The 19,747-nt window shown below is 37.4% G+C and overlaps 2 protein-coding genes across 6 annotated transcripts; both read left to right on the forward strand.

Moving 5' to 3' along the window:
• The first annotated feature begins 4,119 nt into the window (after positions 1-4,119).
• Positions 4,120-11,659, forward strand: LOC113544406 (putative C-type lectin domain family 20 member A). 5 transcript variants are annotated; one of them, XM_053230742.1, is made up of 6 exons: positions 4,120-4,204; positions 4,966-5,012; positions 6,189-6,554; positions 9,853-10,185; positions 10,296-10,384; positions 10,585-11,659. In XM_053230742.1, exons 2-6 carry the CDS (start codon positions 4,976-4,978, stop codon positions 10,681-10,683), a joined length of 924 nt encoding a protein of 307 aa, XP_053086717.1. In that variant the 5' UTR covers positions 4,120-4,204; positions 4,966-4,975; the 3' UTR covers positions 10,684-11,659. The 5 variants fall into 5 exon arrangements, 2 of the variants coding, with proteins under 2 accessions (XP_053086717.1, XP_053086718.1); XM_053230743.1 differs by lacking the exon at positions 4,120-4,204 and having other exon boundaries at positions 4,806-5,012; XR_008301152.1 differs by lacking the exons at positions 4,120-4,204; positions 4,966-5,012; positions 6,189-6,554 and adding an exon at positions 7,776-9,495 and having other exon boundaries at positions 9,853-9,974; positions 10,132-10,185.
• Positions 11,660-12,810: 1,151 nt separating this feature from the next.
• Positions 12,811-19,098, forward strand: si:dkeyp-74b6.2 (cerebellin-1). Its single transcript, XM_026943176.3, has 4 exons — positions 12,811-12,908; positions 13,597-14,227; positions 17,724-17,843; positions 18,364-19,098. The coding sequence occupies exons 2-4, from the start codon at positions 13,949-13,951 to the stop codon at positions 18,559-18,561; spliced, it is 597 nt and encodes a 198-aa protein (XP_026798977.1). The 5' UTR covers positions 12,811-12,908; positions 13,597-13,948; the 3' UTR covers positions 18,562-19,098.
• The last annotated feature ends 649 nt before the right edge of the window (positions 19,099-19,747 follow it).

Raw genomic sequence — 19,747 nt, forward strand, 5'->3', positions numbered from 1 at the left:
AACGAATCAAGCAAGATTGAAGCAAGAACTGTTTTATGTAGTTAAGATTCATGAAACTTAAATCAGTATCATTTTTGACTCTTTGTATGCCAAAGTGTAATTTAAAATAAAGCAACAGTACTAATGTCTATTTATTACCCTGTGAATTGGACGACACTGGTCGCACTGTGTTTTGGCATGCAGACTGCTGGGACAACACTTTCCTGCTAATGCCATCTTTTCACGATACACGGCCTTAATCTCGCCACACTCAATTTACTGCTAAATCACAACTCGGGTTTTGCCGTGGATTCAGTAGCAATGCAGAAATTTATGACCTATAACATTGCATGTTTTCTCAGAATCAGAATCACCTTTATTGCCAAGTACTGTGGGTTTACATGTACAAGGAATTTGTCTTGGTGTACTGATGCTTCGTAAACATTGTAAGGTAAGATACGAAAGTAAAAGAGAGGAGAGAAAGTTACGAAATGAGAAGCATAAATATAAAGAAACTATAAAGCTATAAAAACTATGAGTGTACATATAAAAATGTAAAAATTTAGGAAAATAAAATGGAGACAGAAACTGTGCATTAGTGCAGGATGTGCAAAAGTGGGCCAGTGCAAATACTCAGTTTGCGTTATTGTAATGCACATGAAAAAGCAAAGTGGGATTTTTCGTTAATGTAATGTGTAATGTCCATGGAGGCGGATAAGAGACCATGGTGGGTCCTGGGTATTGTTGATGAGGCCAGTTGCTGATGGAAAGAAACTGTTTTTGTGGCGTGAGGTTTGGGGAGTCACACAGGATGATGTGGGAGGGTGGGGCTGGGTTCTTCCACCATCTCCACTGTTTTCACAGTATTGAGCTGCAGGTTGTTCACCAGATGGTCAATCTCCCACCTGTAGGCAGACTCGGCCCCCTTAGAGATGAGCCCAATGAGGGTGGTGTTATCTGCAAACTTCAGTAGTTTGACGGGCTGGTGACTGGTGGTGCAGCTGTTGGTGTACAGGGAGAAGAGTAGAGGAGAAAGAACACAGCCTTGGGAGGAACCAGTACTGATGGTCTGGGAGTCAGAGACATGTTTTCCAGTCTCACGTGCTGCCTCCTGTCAGTCAGGAAGTCTGTGATCCACCTGCAGGTGGAATCAGGCACACTCAGCTGGGAGAGCTTGTCCTGTAGCAGGCCCGGGATGATTGTATTGAAAGCAGAGCTGAAATCTACAAACAGGATCCTGGCATAGGTTCCTGAGGAGTCCAGGTGCTGGAGGATGAAGTGGAGGGCCATGTTAACTGCATCATCTACAGACCTGTTGGCTCTGTAGGCAAACTGCAGGGGGTCCAGGAGAGGGTCTGTGATGGATTTGAGGTGGGACAGCATGAGGTGCCCAAAGGAATTCATTACCACAGATGTCAGAGCAACAGGTCTGTAGTCATTAAGTCCTGTGATCCTGGGTTTTTTAGGGACTGGGATGATGTTGGAGGTCTTGAAGCAGGCTGGCACATGGCATATCTCCAGTGAGGTGTTAAAGATGTCTGTAAACACTGGAGACAGCTGATCAGCGAAGAGGAGCTGGAGGGGGGTGTTGAGGTGTGCATCTGTGGAGAGGCCCCAGCCCCTGCTATGGTGGGGGTGGTGAAGCTGATGGGCTGGAGCTGGAGTTGATGGCTAGTATCGAGGGGATGGTGAGAGGACTGTCCCATTGTCTTTCAAAGCGACAGTAGAACTCATTCGGGCTGTTGGCCAGACGCAGATTGTTAGAGTTTGCAGTTTGTGATCTGTCTGAGCCCTTTCCAGACAGAAGCAGAGTCATTGGCTGAGAACTGCTGTTGTAGTTTCTCAGAGTACAGCTGTTTAGCTTCTCTCACTGCCTTGCTAAACTTGTACTTTAACACTTTAAACCTGATTCTGTCCCTACTCTTAAACGCAACTTCCTTCTCCAGCCTTAGCTGTCTGAGTCTGGCTGTGAACCAGGGTTTGTCATTATTGTAACTCACCCTGGTGCGTGATGGTACACAGCTATCCTCACAGAAGCTTATTTATGATGTCACCGCCTCTGTGTACTCATGTAGATTGTCGGTAGGAGTCTTGAATAAATCCCAGTCAGTACAGTCCAAGCATGCCTGAAGATCCTCCACAGCCTCCCTGGTCCGATGCTTTGATGTCCTCACAACAGGTTTGGAGAGCTTTAATTTCTGCCTGTATGCAGGAATCAGATGAATGATGACGTGGTCAGAGTGTCCCAGTGCAGCTTGTGGGACGGCGTGATGGGCACTGCTTACTGTAGTGTAACAGTGATCCAGTGATCCTTTTAGATGTTACAACAATGCCGTTAGATGGTTAGAACCACTCACCTGTCATTTAAGCAACGCAAATTACTCACTGGGCTAGCAAATTATGATTCAAATTCATGATTCGTGTCCTTTTTCTTTTTCTTTTTCTTTTACTTTTTACATTTACTTTTTTTACTTTTACAACTGACATTTAATAAATTTGACTTAAAGTATTTTTAATTCATATCCCATTAGTAATGAGCTCTTCAATTTAACTATTAGATTGAATTATTAGAATGAAACTTATTATTTGGACAGAGTTACAGAAAACAAAGTTCCAAACAAATCAAGATGCAAAGCATTACAGTAATTGTATAATTATAGGCTACCAAGTGTGGAACTTGGTATGATCATCTTACTTGCATACTTTACTCAAACCAACAAATAAACCAAATCTCTCATTTCAGTTTCTACAATCCAAAATGAACCAGTTCTCCAAGGTTACAGATTAACAGAGGGTTTGAGCCAACCCTTTATCATGGTACTTATTCCAAAAACACTGGAAATTTTTTCCTGTAATATTACATTTTATAAATACCAAAAAAGTATTAACATCCCAACATTTATCTATTGTCTAAGCATCATTTGCTAGCCAAGTGAGTAATTTGTTTAAACACATTGATGCTTATTGTACAGTACTATATCTTAGAACAAGGTTGGTATAGCAGGGCAAATGAGGTAAAAGGTTATTAAAATGTATTAAATACTGCAGTTTTTTTTCCTGTAATAATATATTTTATATATTCTGAAAAAAAAAAAACCTCCCAGCTATACAAACATCAACGTGTTTAAACAAATTCCTCACTTGGCTAGCAAATGATGCTCAGAGAATAGTCAAGACGAATTTGCAATTCATGATTTGCCCTCCTTTTCTTTTACGTGACTAAACCTGAGCCCTTTTGACCCCTTATTTCTGTAAGAGGATTAAAGATATTGTCATTTATGAGAGAATGCGTACCGATTCCCACTTCAGTGGCCATCTCATTCTCCAGATTCCAGATCTTAAAAAAACCTACACAAAGATCTTAAAAAAACTTACACAATTCCTACAGTAGGTCTTGAATTAATGTACACATACCCACAATAATACATATTAAAAATTTCTTAATGATACATGAAATTCCTTGCTAAAATTTTTTCTTTTTAAAATTTTTTTGATGGATTGTTTATTCAGATATTTTGGTCAGTTTAATTTGGAATGTTTGGATTAAAATCAGAATATACTTTACTACTATACATCAGAATAATTTATATGCAATTTATATTATATGTAGTTGCATAATAGTCCATATGCAGTATAGATAACCATATCAATGCTGTTAGTTTAGAGATGACATTCAAGCAGATTAAATATGATTGATGTTTATTTGTTTTCCCTTCGCATTAGGGCAGATTGTCTCTCCCTCACTTGACATTATTTATTTTGCTGCTTTATGTTTAGATCCACTGTCAAAAATCTTGAATTCATCTAAAGTTCTTTAGCCTACATAAATGAAATTGCAGAAGTTTGAAAGATTTTTCATTTATGAAGCTGGTATAAAGAACATTAATCTTACGTGACCAGATATTAGATTCGGGCAACTTCTGTATGAAATGCAAAAAAAGAAACTGAAGCCATTTGGACATTTTCTCATCCAGAAAATTTCAGTTACCAGCACAGCTACTTAATAATTTAATTTACTTAATGGATATTTAAATTAGTGTTGGCCAATCAGATGAAAGCTACTAGGATCAATCCTTCACCGTCACATGGGGAAGCATGGGAGATGTTTTGCATGAGAGACGTCTCTCTTATAAAACACCAGCTAAACTTGACAGGAAGAAGACAGGAAGAAGCTGACGGGTCATCCTTTATAAAAAACAGACATTTTTCCCTAGTGTACTCTACAGTAAGTGAATATATTTTATATTCTTCCTTTTTTATGTGGATTATTTTATTTGACAGTAGATTCATTTGACCGAAACAGACAATTGTTCTCTTTAATGGAAATAGAGCAAAGGTGCTGCAACCAATTTACACTTGTACAATTTGTTATTCTGTCTTATGTTAAACTTATTTGAGTGATGATTGATAACTAAAGACATTGCATTCTTGCTTAAAGGAGATCGAGCTATGGTATGGGACAGCCTGCACAATTGTAAAATGCTTGTTTTGTCTAAATGCACGCATGCAACTGTGATGTCTTTACAATGGCTGAAATTAGCAATAACAATTTACTGCTAATTATTTCACTTGCATTTCCTTTTACTTCAAGTGCCATGTGAACTGAAATAAAAATGAACCCAATCCATCTCCCGCTTCTCCGAAAAGCATTTGAGCCAGTTTGAGATCTGCCATCTAAAGCGAACATGTACAAGACGTGATGAGGAAAGCCTAGCTCAACTTAACAAGTTGTTAACCCATGTAGTGATACCTGTTAACCCAGCTTGTGAATGTTTGGTTAAGCTATCTTACTGAAATCCTAGGTTTTTGAGCTTGTTTTGTGGTACAGCACTCAGAATCAAGTCAAAGTGAGTGACGTTTCTTTAAGAAGATTTTATGCAGTTCAGTTACCAGTCTTACTTCCTGATCACACTGTTTCAAGTAGGACTGCTGAGAGAATTCTCACTTGATTTCTCACAGATCATCTCAAAATGTTTATTTCCTCAGTACCACAGTGATGGGGAAAAGCATGTTCCAGCTTCTGTTTCTCACAGGTGAGAGGAAAGATGTAACTATTGTGAATAGCCAACTCATACCATTTTGCTAGACAGACAGAATTGTTCAGAACTGGTCTGATCAGTGTGATGGTTTAAACTAGCGGTCTTCAGTCTTATGCCCAAAAAGGGCTGGTGTGGTTGCAGGCATTCATTTAAACCAAGCAGGTTTGTTTAAACAGTTCATCTTAGTTTCCAATCAGTTATCAAGTGTCCTCCAATTTGGCTGTAATGAAAGCCTGCAGCTACACGGGCCCTTTGTGGATAAGATTGAAGAACCCTGGTTTAAACAAGTAAGTCAAAAGCCATCGAATAAAAGGAAGACAGGCTGGTCTGTGTATAGCTGTAAGTAACTGACTCCATGCTTATGAGGGAAAGGATACAGAGTACAGTATGAGTTTTTTTGGAGGATGAAAACTACTTTATAAATCAGTTCCTTTTGCCAAATCATCATCTTTTAATGCTGTGCAACAATTTAAAGCCAGCACATTGGTGTGAGAGATTTTTGTCCTCAGTCCCTGAGATACTTCATTTAAAAATAAGTTTCACCTGGGTATCTTTCCCCTCCATTTTCATGTCAGACCATTTTCTTTTCATCTCAGATAATATTTTATCCAAATAATATTTTAGCCATTTAGGTGCCGTTATGCTGCTAAATATATTTATTGGCATAGACATGAGTAAAACTAACTTCCCCTTATGCTTCTGTGAGCTTCCTTTTCTTTCACCATTTACCCATCATTTCATGCCTTTACAGCTCTCTGGGAGCTTTCCCTTTTACAGAATTTTTTTGGGCATCACCAAATGCAAATGAGCTATGTCAGGAACATGCTCTGCACTTTACGGGTGGTTGGAATTTATCAATATACACACGCGAGTACGAAGAAAATCAGCATTTCCAAACTTTTTGGTTCGGCCTGGTTTACACAAACATTTACACACTTTTTACACAATTTTACTAAATTATTGATAAAATGATTGATAAATGGCCCAGTGCTACAAAAAAATACGGAAAACTATTTGCATAATTCCATGTCATTGTTTCATATACAATAGCAAAATAAAAAAAAACATCTTCCACACTGAAAAGCAAAGATTAAATAAGGAAGTTGGTAGATGTCCTTTTTAGCAGACCTGGTGTTGTAAAAACCTCTTCTTCTGATGTATCATCTACAGAGGTTTTCCTCCTCGTCCTGTCTGAACCTTATAAGTACCACCTAGTCCAACAGGGGAAAAACTGGCGTGATGCTCAGACTTACTGCCGCGCCAACCACGTTGACCTGGCTACTGTTGAAGGCGATGACAACATGATCAAGCTCCAAAATGAGGCACAGAAGCACCAATTCACCTCAAATGCTTGGATTGGCCTATTCAATGATGTTACTAGCTGGCGCTGGTCCCTGGGAAATCAGCCACTAGGACCTTTTACAGCTTGGTGTTCCAGTGAGCCTAACTATAGAATGGAAGATTGTACTGCTTTCAATCAGTGGTGTTGGTTTGATGTGGCATGTTCAGTTTCACTTCCCTTTGTGTGCTTTGATGGTGAGGAACATATTCACTTTATCATTTGTTTTAGAAATGAAGGTTGTTTGGAAAAAAAAACAAAACTGTGTTTTAAATGTGCTCACTGAACTTAAATTATAAAGTGCCAAAGATGTTAAACAGCACGCCTTAAAAACAATTTGAGCTATACTGTAAAAGGAGACAATAGACAAAATACTGTTGGTTTAATAAAAATCCAGATAAGAAGTGAAAATCACCTGGAAACCTTGTGTGTGTGCAAACACATTCTAATACCAACTTTGTTGTCAGCCATCTTTTTCTGGAAACTTCTCATCGAGGTGTAGACAGTCCTCATAGAGTAACATCCCATAGTATTGTCTATGGTCTATATGTAATAGTGATGATGTCATCTGCTTCAGTAAGGGAGTCCTGTGGCTTTCCTTAGCTGATAAACAGTTGATCTGAGAATTGGATGACCGCTGTCTGGTCTAAATAGTACTGTAGAGCACATACAGGGCACAATCAGGAACACTTTACAGGCGCATACAAAAGGATCGTTGCATGGTTAATCAGTTGGTTTGTAAAATTCATTGGTATGACCAAGGACAGAAATTCTAGGTCACTCCAGAGTCATCTGGCCACCAGTGCATGCAAGACAAGCTTATGACCAGAGCATGAAGTTCTTACACTCTTTTTGCTGAAGTGATTGCTAGCAAAAATGCAATTTTGAGAGACACCCATTTTGGTTTGGCATCTTTCATAAGCAAAAACAAGGGCCCCTAAGGGACACCAGGTCTCCAGCACACCAGGTTTAAGACTACATGGGAAGCTAATTTTATTTCCAAAATGCAGCAATGAAAATAATGTTAAATGTAGAAATGTGTCTATATTATTCATCACTTTTAGTGAAATTTAATATAGTGAATCAAATTATCATTGTTCAATTTTTCTGAGGTGAAAATCTTTTTCACTTGTTCATTTTGCTCTCAAATGGGGTTTGAGTCCTTTTTTTTTTTACGATTAAAACAGGCATATTCCAGGGATGGGATTCGGAATTTGGGGAATCCGAATATTGTCTTAATCTGAATTGGGCAATCAGATTGCGGCATTTACAAGACTCAATACTAAGTAGAATATTGCCAAATTCTGATTAGTATTGGAATACTGATATGCATGGAAACACAGCCAATGTCAGCAGGACCCAGTGTGCAATATTTTTGGTTGTGAAGCATCTTGTAGCGAGCCTTAATTGATGTGGTCTATTGAACACTTGATTGAGGCAGGTGGAACATCTATGGGTGTTCTGTGGAACTGGATTGCGGAAAATGCCGTGTAGATGGCCTATTTGTTTGTAATAGCTTCATGATTCTGAAACTTGTGCTCTCATCTCCTAGGCTTCTTTGTCTTTAGTCTGACACACAGTGGGCACTTTGGGAAGTGAGCTGTCAATAAGTTCCCCCTGAGGAGAGAGATAGTTGCACTCAAATAAGATAAATATGTCCTCAGGTGCATAAAGGACAAGGCATCTTTTTTTAAATCTTTTTTTTTTTTTTTTTTTTGTAATTTTGTGGTAGTTTTTACACCACCATATAAATATAAATACATAATTAGAAATATAAAAATATTTCTCTACTATATTTCCTGGAACTGAGCTCTGTAACATCTTCATGAGTTCTTCTTGATCAAGCTCAGCTGGTCTCAATCTTCAATTATATGTCTGTAAAAGGTAGTCATATAAGGAGGGCTCTTTGGAAGGACCTTAGCCTCCAAGTTGTGTGGTCTAAGCTCCTGATTTATCTATTTTAGCTGAACCGTGAATGCTGCTAAGTGATTGATTCACCTAGAAGATATCTCAGATTGCTTCTGGGCTTCTTGTTTTATTTATATAGTTATCTGGGCATTTGTGACTAGTTTGGGCTGCAGTGTTTGGTCAGAATACTCTCCAAATTAGGGTCTAAATCTGCTAGCTCATAGTGCCATTGTGTGGAGGAAAAGCTAACACCAGCCCCAGAGCTGTGCTTTATCAGAATCCAGCAGTAAGCACACTCAATCAAGAACAGTGGGGTATGGCACAGCTTTGTAGGACAGGTTACCTGGAGCTCTGATCATAGTTGCTAAGCAAATATAGTCGCAAGTTGCTAAGCAAATAGATCCATATGTTTGGAGCTTGGAAGATGACACAAGTGTTTGAATATGAATTTTATATTATTATTATGAATTATGCACACATTACATGAAATGAAATTCTTTTTTTCTGTGGTGTATTTAATACATTTTTATTTATGCCAATTTTTTTTTCTTTGTTTGCTAGGGATAAGATTTCAGAATTTAACATACAAACATAACATGCATACAAAAACTGAATGTCAAAAATACACATTTCATATAAATTAGGTCAAAGGTGAATAATCCAGTATGTCCAGGGAAAGTAACTAGCTAGAACATTATCTAAATAGTTAGACTTGGCATGTACTAAGCATCTAGTGCTTAACCTGACTGTAGAAAAAGAGATACTTGAGTACAACGTAAAAGTTTTGATGCACTTATTTCATTCCAGCTCATCTTCTATTTTTTGTAACTCCACTTCTCCTGTTCATTTCACTTTGTGGTCATGGTGCGAGCGCGGCAGATGACTGATTGGTGATGTTGAGTTTGACCCCTTTGAAAGTGTCTACTTTGCCCTGGGAATCTAGGATGATTCATCTTTGATCTAATTTACATAAAATCTGTATTTTGGAGATTGTAATTTTTGTATTTATGGTTCTGAATTTTTAAAATCTGAAATCCAACAGGAAAGGAAAAAGATGTCTTTATAAAGCAGTATTTATTGCAAATCCTGTGTCAAAACATCAATTTCTAACTTTATCAAGAAGTCTCAGCATGTACGCACACACGCACGAGAAGATATCCAGGTGATTTTCACCACCCCTGATGGTCAAAGGAGGTTAATTAGAAACATCTTTATGAACGTTGAGAAACAGTAAGTAGTGTGATCTGTGTGAAACTGTAGATCTGAAAATCTCATAGTTCTTTTCTGAAAATTCTATAGATCTTTTCTAGAGAACAAAAGAAAATTTAACATGTGGAAAAATATACATTTGTGCAATTCAAATGTCAGTATAGACCACTCTCTACACTTTATACTACTAGTGCTGGTTATATACAAAATATTCTGATTTTAAAATTCTCACATTGTTTGTGTATTTGTGAAAAGTGAGTTAAAGGATCTACGTGTATAGGGATTAACATGTACAATGTCTGACAAATGAATAAATGTCAGTGAAACGTGAATGTTTTTAATCAAGTAACCTGTTTACTATTTTTTTATTTTTTACAGCCAAGAGCACTGGGTCCAGCAGATACATTCTTATTTCTACTTCTATGACGTTTCATGATGCTCAGAGTTACTGCAGGCAGCATCACACAGACCTGGCCAGTGTGATAAACGAAGAGGAAAATGTAATTATTAAACAATTAGTCTCTTCTAATTCTTGGTTTGGTCTGTTCAGAGACCTCTGGAAGTGGTCAGACCAGAGCAACTTCTCTACCGTTAGTTGGGTGTCGGGAAAACCGTGGGGTGCGGGGATCGATGATAATTGTGCTAATTTTATTAAAGGCCAGGTTGACGCTGCACAATGCTCTGAGATGATGCCTTTCTTCTGTCTCTCAGGTGAGTTAAAGTTCTGTTCAGGCTCATATTTTTCACTACTTTCAATGGCTTTTATTGCAAGTTTGATTTTGTGTATGTTTCTCTATGTGCATATGCATTTCTGCCTTCAGATTTTACAAAAGAACAAATCATGAGAATGAAGGTTAAATCGAATCAGGATGTGAATGATCCTGCAGTGAAGGCAGCAATCTTACAGAAGGTGTGACAAATCCTCCAGAATTTATTATACTAATCCCCTCTTACAGCATTAAACACTTTAGTCTTCAACATTCGTCACATGCCTTTTGTTGTTATTATGATCTTTCTGTTGTATTCAGTCTCAGTAGCATACAAATCTCACACGATTTTAGTGTCTATATTCTGCATTATTTAGTAATAAATGCCTCCTTTTGATTTCAGATCAAGCAAAAACTGAAGGAGCATGGGATAGCAGAGAACACCACAATGAAATGGAGAGAGCAACCAGATGGCATGGTCTTTCACAAGATAATAATGTAAATAATGTTGAAGAAAATAAGACAAGGCAAAAATGTGACCTCTAAATCAGTTAATGTAAGCATTCTTTTCTTAAGATAGAAATTGAACAGACCTTACTTTTAGTGCCTTTTGGAATGTATTGCTAAATAAAACAAGAATGAAAATCATCATCATCAGCTTTAATTAATAAGTTTTGCTAAGTTTTAAACAGGCATTTTTTAATTAATTAGTCTACAGTCCACATGCATTAGAGATGTTAACAGATTATAAAATAGCACGAAGTGGAATTTTGTTATTTTATTCTTTTTATTGTTATAATAAAAAGATAGTTCATGCAGTTGCTCATGTGCATACTCATGATTACATTGTACTTGTCCTGTATCCTTACAATACAGTCACTTGAAAAAGAAAGTACACTCTCCTTCAATGTTTTTATTTATAAGTGCCTAAATAATAATTGTGTGGTCCTGCCCAACATTCATAAACCAAAAAAAAAAAAACAGATTTCAATATGTAGTCATTTTTTCCAAAAAGTAACCACCATAATCTTGTGTAATTCATTAGTAACACCTGGCTGCTAGTTATTCTCTTAATGATTGTGGAAGTAGGAACGGTGTACTTATTTTTTCCCACCTGGTTTCTGAATGTTTACTTTTGAAAAAATGACTACATAATGAAATGCGTTTTTTTTTTTTTTTCTTTTGCCATCTGAAGTAGGTAAGGATCACACTATTGTTATTTAGACCCTGATAAATAAAAACTTAGAATTAAAGAAGGATGTACTTTTCTCATGACTGTATAGTGTTGAATGCTTACAACAGAGGTTTAATTATTTATCCAATGAGTATATATGATTACAAAATATTTAAAATTATTTAGCATTTAGGTAATGTATTTGTAATATTAAAATAATGGTTTATAACCTATTGCTATATATGTATGGTGCTTAAAATCCTTTTAACAAATGTGTAAGGCATGAATTCAATAGTTATACATGTTTTTGCAGTACTTGTTCATACTTAGTTAATGTTTGTAACCATTTGTATCTATCAGTAAATATGCACTTCAGTTTCTTCCGCATGTTGATGCAATATTAAGTGCATAAATATGTTTGTATCCATCTTTGGCTATGTGCTTGCATTATATGCAGTCATGTATGACTAGGAATCTCTATACACTATATTAAACTTATGACACAGGAATTGATTATGGGGGTGGCACAATGGTGCAACAGGTAGCATCGTCACCTCACAGCTCGAGGGTCCCCTGTTCAGTATTGCACTCCGGTTTCTATCTGCTCTGAGTTTTGCATCTTTTCTCCAATAATTCAAATTAGCCCATGACTGATGTGAATCAACAAGCTTTACTTACAAGATAATACAAAGAAAATTACGTTGACAGGCCCATTGAAATAGAGTGACCTCCACCACCCCAGAAAGGTTCCACCATGTAACGTAATTAAAGCATACTCTTTTAAAAAGGCTTACACAGTTTACAACACCTGGATGGTACCAATTTAATCAAGACATTCATAACAGTTCTGAATTGTTGCAGTTCAAGTTCATGGCATTTTTATTCTTTATGTTCTTTTGACACTTCACTCAGTCTGGCCAGTCAGTTCCATGTACTGCGTTCCACCAGACCTTAAACACGAAGCCTGTAACCCCACAGAAGCAATAAGTGGAAAGGTACGGTGCATCAAGATAGTGCCAGGATCTGATAAGTCGATAGTCACAGGCAGCGTCACAGTGGAAGACATCACGTGTTGATCTAAAGACACTGCTGTGTTGGAATTGTGCCATTAGAAATTTTGAATTGAATGCAAAATCTGAATTTAAATGTTATATTTCTGAATTTGTAACACACTGTATCATACATGTGAAATTGAAGTTTGAACTGAAGTTGATTTTTGCTAAATCAAGTTTGCAAAATAGCAAAACAGCAATCTAAAATCTGAAATTGAAATTTCACACTTAAGGGTATACATTTAATAGCTACTGCCTGAAACATTCCCAACCAATGGCAATGAGTGTGAGGAAAGGTGGGAGAAAAATAGATGTGACATAATGGTTTTTTTTTTTGGACAGGGAAGTTGAAAGAGAGAGAGAGAGAGAGAGAGAGAGAGAGGGAGGGAGGGAGGGGGTGATGCAGGGAAAGACTGTGGGACAGTTAGGATTTGCCTACTCTTAGAATCGAGGCAGGTTCCTAGTCTCTGCAGTAAATTGTGGAAATGCACACAGAGTCTGGTAAGCATTTTTGACTTCTCTTTTGGGTTGTTGGATGTAAAAAGAGTGACTAAAAAAAATAGGACCAGGGATAGGATGTATTGAATCTATAACTAAAATATGAAGTATTTGATTGACTAAAATATGAAGTACTGAAGATAAGACCTATTGAACCTGTGTTTTATAGTAAAAACGAAATTAAAGAAAGAAAAAGAAATATACTAAAGTGTTATAATCTGCTAATGTCTGTATATGATACGCAGACTGTACGATCCATTTGTAGGTCAATATTTTTGTTCTTTATGGGTGTGTAGTGAGCTTTTACATGTTTTCCTATGTTTCTGAAGGTTCACTGCATGAATTTTATTGGTGTTTCTGAAACCATTTTGAAGTTTGTCTGTGTTAAGGAATGTTATGGAGTGTGTAGTAGTCAGATGGTCTCTCAGTAGGTGCCTGCTGGGTGGCCGCATGTTTGTGTGCATATGTCCTTGATTTTCTGTGCCAAAGCATGATATCATCATCTTGCACCCTCTGTAGTGTTTTTTTTCCTTTCAGGTGTGTGCCAGACTGTTCTATGTTTGTTTAATTTCTTTTTTGCTTTGAAATAATCAGTCACATGATTTTAAGAACATGATAAACCTAACTGGATTCGAGTTCACTGAGTTTGAGTCAGGGTTAGGAAATCTCTTCCTCTCTTTTCTCGTTTCAGAACAAACTCTGTTCCAAGCTTCACAGTTCCACCATATCTCCCATTTCAACCCTGATCAATCTTTGCTGTTTGTCTGAAGTGCCTGATGGAAAATCTCTAAAATAGGAAAGAAAGAACAATGGCAGGGAGTCTTACAGTGAGTGGTATATGGATAAAATTGAAAAATTAGCTAGACAGAACTGGATTTATCCAATGAATTGAGGCTCAAGCAGAAACTTTAAACTGTAGCTTCACATATCTGATAAGTCTATTACATTTACAAATTTGTGACTGCTAATCCATTTCACATAACTATCTACAATCACCATCAAAGAAAGCAAATTAGTCAAATACATTATTTCAGCATAAGGAGATGGATGGTCCAGCATTAGGCCACCTCCTTCTCTCTCTCTCGGGGATCTTCCTTCTGTGTCCTCTGGTGGTGAAAACTCAGAATGACACAGAGCCCATTGTACTGGAGGGGAAGTGCTTGGTAGTGTGTGACTCCACTCCAGCTGCAGAACCAGGAGGTAATGCACTGGGAATGTCAGTTCGCTCTGGTACAGGGCGCGTTGCCTTTTCTGCCATCCGCAACACTAACCATGAACCATCAGAGATGAGCAACCGGACAATGACTATTTACTTTGATCAGGTCAGTACTTTCAATTCAATTATATTTATATAGCACTTTCCAGATTATTTATCAATTTTTTAGTAAAGTGGTATGTAAATGTTTACGTAAGCCAACCTGAACAAAGAATTTTACAAACGTTTCAGCTACACTGATTATCTTGTACTCTCATGTGTATATTGATGAATGCCAATCACCCGTAAATTACCAGTCATGTACACGGCACAGCTTGATAAAGGGAAACTGAAAGGACAAGTGAACTGCAAAAAATGACATTGTCAGGGGTAGAAGTGAAAGTTATTTAGACTCACGTCTATTCCAATAAAAATTTATATTATTTAACAGCATAACAGCACTGAAAGGTTTAAAATTACAGAAATTACAGAAAAGGTGAGTTAGATAATAAAGTGGGCACAGTACTATTTACAGTATATAGTATATACAGTACTGGGCAAAGGTCTTAGGCACATGCAAAGAAATGCTGTAGAGCAAAGATGCCTTCAAAAATAATGAAATTAAATGTGTCTACATAGGGTGTCTAAGACTTTTGCACAGTAGTCTGTGTGTATGTGTATCTATCTATCTATCTATCTATCTATCGATCTATCGAGATATTTATATATATATATATTTTGCTTCTGTACCCCAGCACAATGGATTTGAAATGAAGCAGTCAAGATGTGATTGAAGTGTATACTTTCAGTGTTAATTCAAGGGGTTAAACAAAAATATTGCATTATCCATTTAGAAATTATAGCCATTTTTTACACTGTCCCTCCATTTTCACAGGCTCAAAAGTAATTGGAAAAATTAACATAATCATAAATATGAGGATTATTTTTAGCACTTGGATGCAAATCCTTTGCAGTGAATGACTGCCTGAAGTCTGGAACCCATGGCCATCACCAAATGCTGAGTTTCCTCCCTTGAGATGCTTTGCCAGGCCTTTACTGCAGCCACCTTCAGTTGCTGCTTGTTTGTGGGTCTTTGTGCCTTCAGATTTGTCTTCAGTAAGTGAAAAGTATGCTCAAGTGGGTTGAGGTCAGGTGACTGACTCGGCCAATTAAGAACATTCCATTTTTTTGCCTTAAGAAGCTCTTACTGTTTACTCTTACTGTCCTGCTTTCACAGTACTTTTTGGGTCATTATCCATCTGTACGGTGAAGCGCTGTCCTATCAGTTTTGCAGCATTTGACTGAATCTGAGCAGAAAGTATAGCTCTATACACTTCAGAATTCATCCTGCTACTTCTGTCAGCAGTCACATCATCAATAAACACCAGTGACCCAGCTCCATTGGTAGCCATACATGCCTATGCCATAAGACTGCCTCCACATTTGACGGACAATGTGGTATGCTTTGGATCATGAGCCCTTCCTTTCCTTCTCCATGCCCTTCTCTTCCCATCATATTCTGGTACAAGTTAATCTTGCATCAGAACTTGCCAGGTTTTTTTTTTCTAGTTTTTTTTTTTTTTTTTTTTTTTAAGCAAAGTCTAATCTAGCATTTCTGTGCTTAAGTGCTACCAGTGGTTTGCATTTTGAGGTAAACCATCTGTATTTACATTCATGAAGGCATCTCTTAATTGTAGACTTTGACAGTGATATGCCTACCTCCTCCAGAGTGTTCTTGGCTTGGATAGATATTGTGAAGTGGTTTGCTGAGCTCGCCAGTGCATTCCTTCTTTTTAAGAACATACCAAATTGTTTATTTGGCCATTCCTAAAGTTTCTGCTATCTCTCTTATAGGTCTGTTTTGTTTTTTCACCCTAATGATGGCCTCCTTTACTGCACCCTAATGATGGCCTCCTTTACTGCATTGACACCTTTTCGGACTGTTTTCTGAGAGTTTCCATGAACGGCTACCAAATGCAAATATAACATTTGAAATCAACTCCAGACCTTTTTTCTCCTTAGTTTGTCTTGAAATAATGAAAAAACAGGCCACACGTTGCCATGAATCTGCTTATCAGTCAATTGTCCAATTACATTTGAGCCTGTGAAAATGGCTGTAATTCCTAAATGCAATATTTAATAATAAATTGTGTAATTGTGTCACTGTCCAAATACGTATGGACCTGACTGTGTGTATATATATATATATATATATATATATATATATATATATATATATATATATATATATATATATATATACTACATAGGTATATATCACATAGGTAAACCACTTTTTTATTTAAAGCAAAGCATTTTGGTGACTCCTAGACACACTCCCAGATGCCATCTTGGAAAAACAGCACACTAGGGATTACACGCAATATTGAGACATACCAAATCAGTCATTTTCATTCACTTAGTGCTGGCACTAATACATTTTTGAACAGAATTAAAAGAAGATGCCGTGGCAAATGGAACCAATTCAAATGGAACCAAATATTCTGAGCCATTGCCCATCCTCCTTTTATACAGCTGCATTTCTTCTTAAATGAATGACTGGTCTAATTTGTCTTAATTTCTGGATTTGTGTTGGCTTGCTTTCTTAAATTTTTGTAATTGAAATAGCTACATAAACTATTTGAACTTGACAGCATAGTATATAGAAAAGCGCAGCAACTCTTCATAAAATATATGATTTGAAGCTGATCAGTCAAGGTTTACATTAATTAGACTTCTTATGTGTTAATTTACACACATTTGCACATGTAGGATATGAACTTTTTTCCAAAATTATGGCATTTTCATGAATACTAAATTTCTTTTGCTCTTTAAAGTTATTTGGATATACACTATATGACCAAAAATATGTGAACACCTGACCATAACAACTATATGAGGATCTTCCCCAAACTATTGCCACCAACTTGGAAACATACAATTGTCTAGAATGTCATTGTACACTGTAGCATTAAGGTTTCTCTCCACTGGAACTAAGTGGTCTAGCCCAAACATGTTTCAGCGTGACATTGCTACTGTGCACAAAGTGAGGTCCATATAGCGTTGTTTACCTTGACCTCAACCTCAGTGAACACATTTGGGATGAACTGGAACACCAACTTCATGCCAGGCCTTCTCATTCGACATCAGTGCCTGACCTCATTAAGGATCTTGTGGCTGAATGGGCAAATCCCCACAGCCATCCTCCACAATCTAGTGGAAAGGCTTCCCAGAAGAGTGCATGTTATTATAACAGCAAGGGGAGTTAAATCTATAATGGGATGTTCAACAAGCACATATGGGTGTAATTGATCAGGTGTCCACCTACTTTTGGCAATGTAGTGTAACAGTGCCAAAAAAATCTCCCTGAGATAACATGAGAAAGAGACGATGGCAAATCGTGAATTTATTAAGAATAGGATGGATGGATGGATGGATAGATGGATGGATGGACACAAGGGGGAAGAAATAATAGAGTAATTGCATGAACTTAGTTTAACAAATTTGAGGAAAAGGGACTAAATAATTTCATGGAGATTGAAAGGGTGAATGAAGGAAAAAAACAGGTTTGTTTGTAGGTTATCTGAATATTCTTACTGTATACTTCCTGTTTTAAATGTAAGGTCTTGGTAAACATTGGCAGCCATTTTGACCCTGCACGGAGCATCTTCCTGGCACCTAGAAAAGGGGTGTACAGCTTCAGCTTCCATGTGGTCAAAGTTTACAATAGACAGACGATACAGGTAACCCATAACACCACATATACTGAATATCACCCTAAGACAAGACTCTAACAAGTGTAAAAAAAAATGTAATGTTAGTTCTGGGATACATCCGATAACATTATAAATACTCGAAAAACTGCATCAAGCTCTAAAAAAAATCTAGAAGGTTGTTTTGTTGTTGTTTCCTCTGGGGGACCTCTTCAAGGTTCTAGGAGAACCCTACAGCAGTGCGTTTTTCTGTGAAAGAGGGTTCTAAGTATAAGTATAGAGTTAATAAGATTCCAAGGAATGCTTATGGAACCCTTTTTCTCTTGGAGTCTGCATTAAATTTCCACTTTACACCGTAGTCTCCACAGTGAATTTCCACTAACTATAACTATTGTCCCAACATCATGTATTTTAGATTCAGTTCCTCTTCTTTTTCATCATAGTTGAGAAACTCTCCATTATTCAGAGTTGATACTATTTGCAGCTTGACACATTCACCTGGAAAGTACATACCCCACTCACATCTCTTTCTACCTATCTATTCCCTCAGGTAAGCTTGGTGTTGAATGGATGGCCAGTGATCTCAGCCTTTGCAGGGGACCAGGATGTGACACGTGAAGCGGCAACCAATGCAGGACTGGTTACCATGGAGAGAGGAGACAAGGCCTACCTCAAACTTGAGCGAGGGAACCTGATGGGTGGCTGGAAATATTCAACCTTTTCTGGGTTTCTTGTTTTCCCTTTATAGAAGGCGTTTTGCAGAACTGTTCACATACCCTAATTTCATTCTTCTGTCTGTTTTGTGCTGGTGATTTCAACAGCTATTTGTCATCATTATATTCCTATGATTTGCATGGCTACTTGAATGACATCTGAAACAGATCAGATGAAGACAGTGGAACAAATGAGCGACATCCTGATGTGGGCATTTTATTGAGATCAAAGTGCAAATGGTTACAGATGGATACATGGCCGCATACTCATTTCTATTTATTATCACCAGTGCCATCTGTTAATCTGGCAAAACAGGTCAGTAAAGAGCCAAATAAAAGACCGATCACTTTGCCAGGAGACTGCAGGTCCCAGTGTAAACCTGGCTATAATCATACATTAAAAGCATGGTGTTTGTACTGGCTGTGTATTTTTTATTTTTTTTTTTTTAGCAAATTATGGGTAATATCACATTTTGCAGAAGCTAAATGGAATGCTTAGATATGTATATATGTAGAGTATTGGATGTCATCTTGGAATGTCTTGTTCTATAATAAAATTGCTTGTTAGAACATTTTGATTTGCATGGTGTCATGCATTTGTAAGCTTCAGTATGCAAAACATACAGCTGTTCCTTGCTGCGTAATCAGGAAGAGACCCCTCTCTAGCCTTCAGTTTTGTTAAAAGTGCTGGGATGTTGAGTATCATGCAGGGACGATGCTGATCTTGTGGTTCCACATCCACGAAATTCCGGTGACAGATGGAGGAGTTGGCGGATAGTTACTTGGTGTTGCCAGAATCCTGCTGATTACGCCATGCATGCTGTCATTGTTTATTAGTATCAGAGTTCCATGTCTCTATGGGAGATTTGTACTAAAGAGGACACTTTTCATACACTTTAAAAATACTTATACTTGAATCACCTGGCATGCATTAATTTTCTATAACAGAAGCCCTCACAGTGGTTCCGGCTCTATAACATAAATGATAGATTTATATTAATGTGCTCATTCTAATATATCATTTCTATAGTAACAGCTCATTGATAGGGACTTGTTGCTCCACATAATCGAATGCTTCTAATAAATGAGTCTTTTAGTACAGAGGAGTTTGTGCTTTCTTATTTCTTGGTAACAGGACAAGCAGCATTTTTGTCCTATTACTTTCAGATTAGAGAGAAAAAGAAGCTGGTGTGGGAGTGAATGGCTATAACTCCTGTAATG

Source organism: Pangasianodon hypophthalmus, chromosome 28 (genome assembly GCF_027358585.1).
Source record: "Pangasianodon hypophthalmus isolate fPanHyp1 chromosome 28, fPanHyp1.pri, whole genome shotgun sequence".
Taxonomy (NCBI): Eukaryota; Metazoa; Chordata; class Actinopteri; order Siluriformes; family Pangasiidae; genus Pangasianodon; species Pangasianodon hypophthalmus.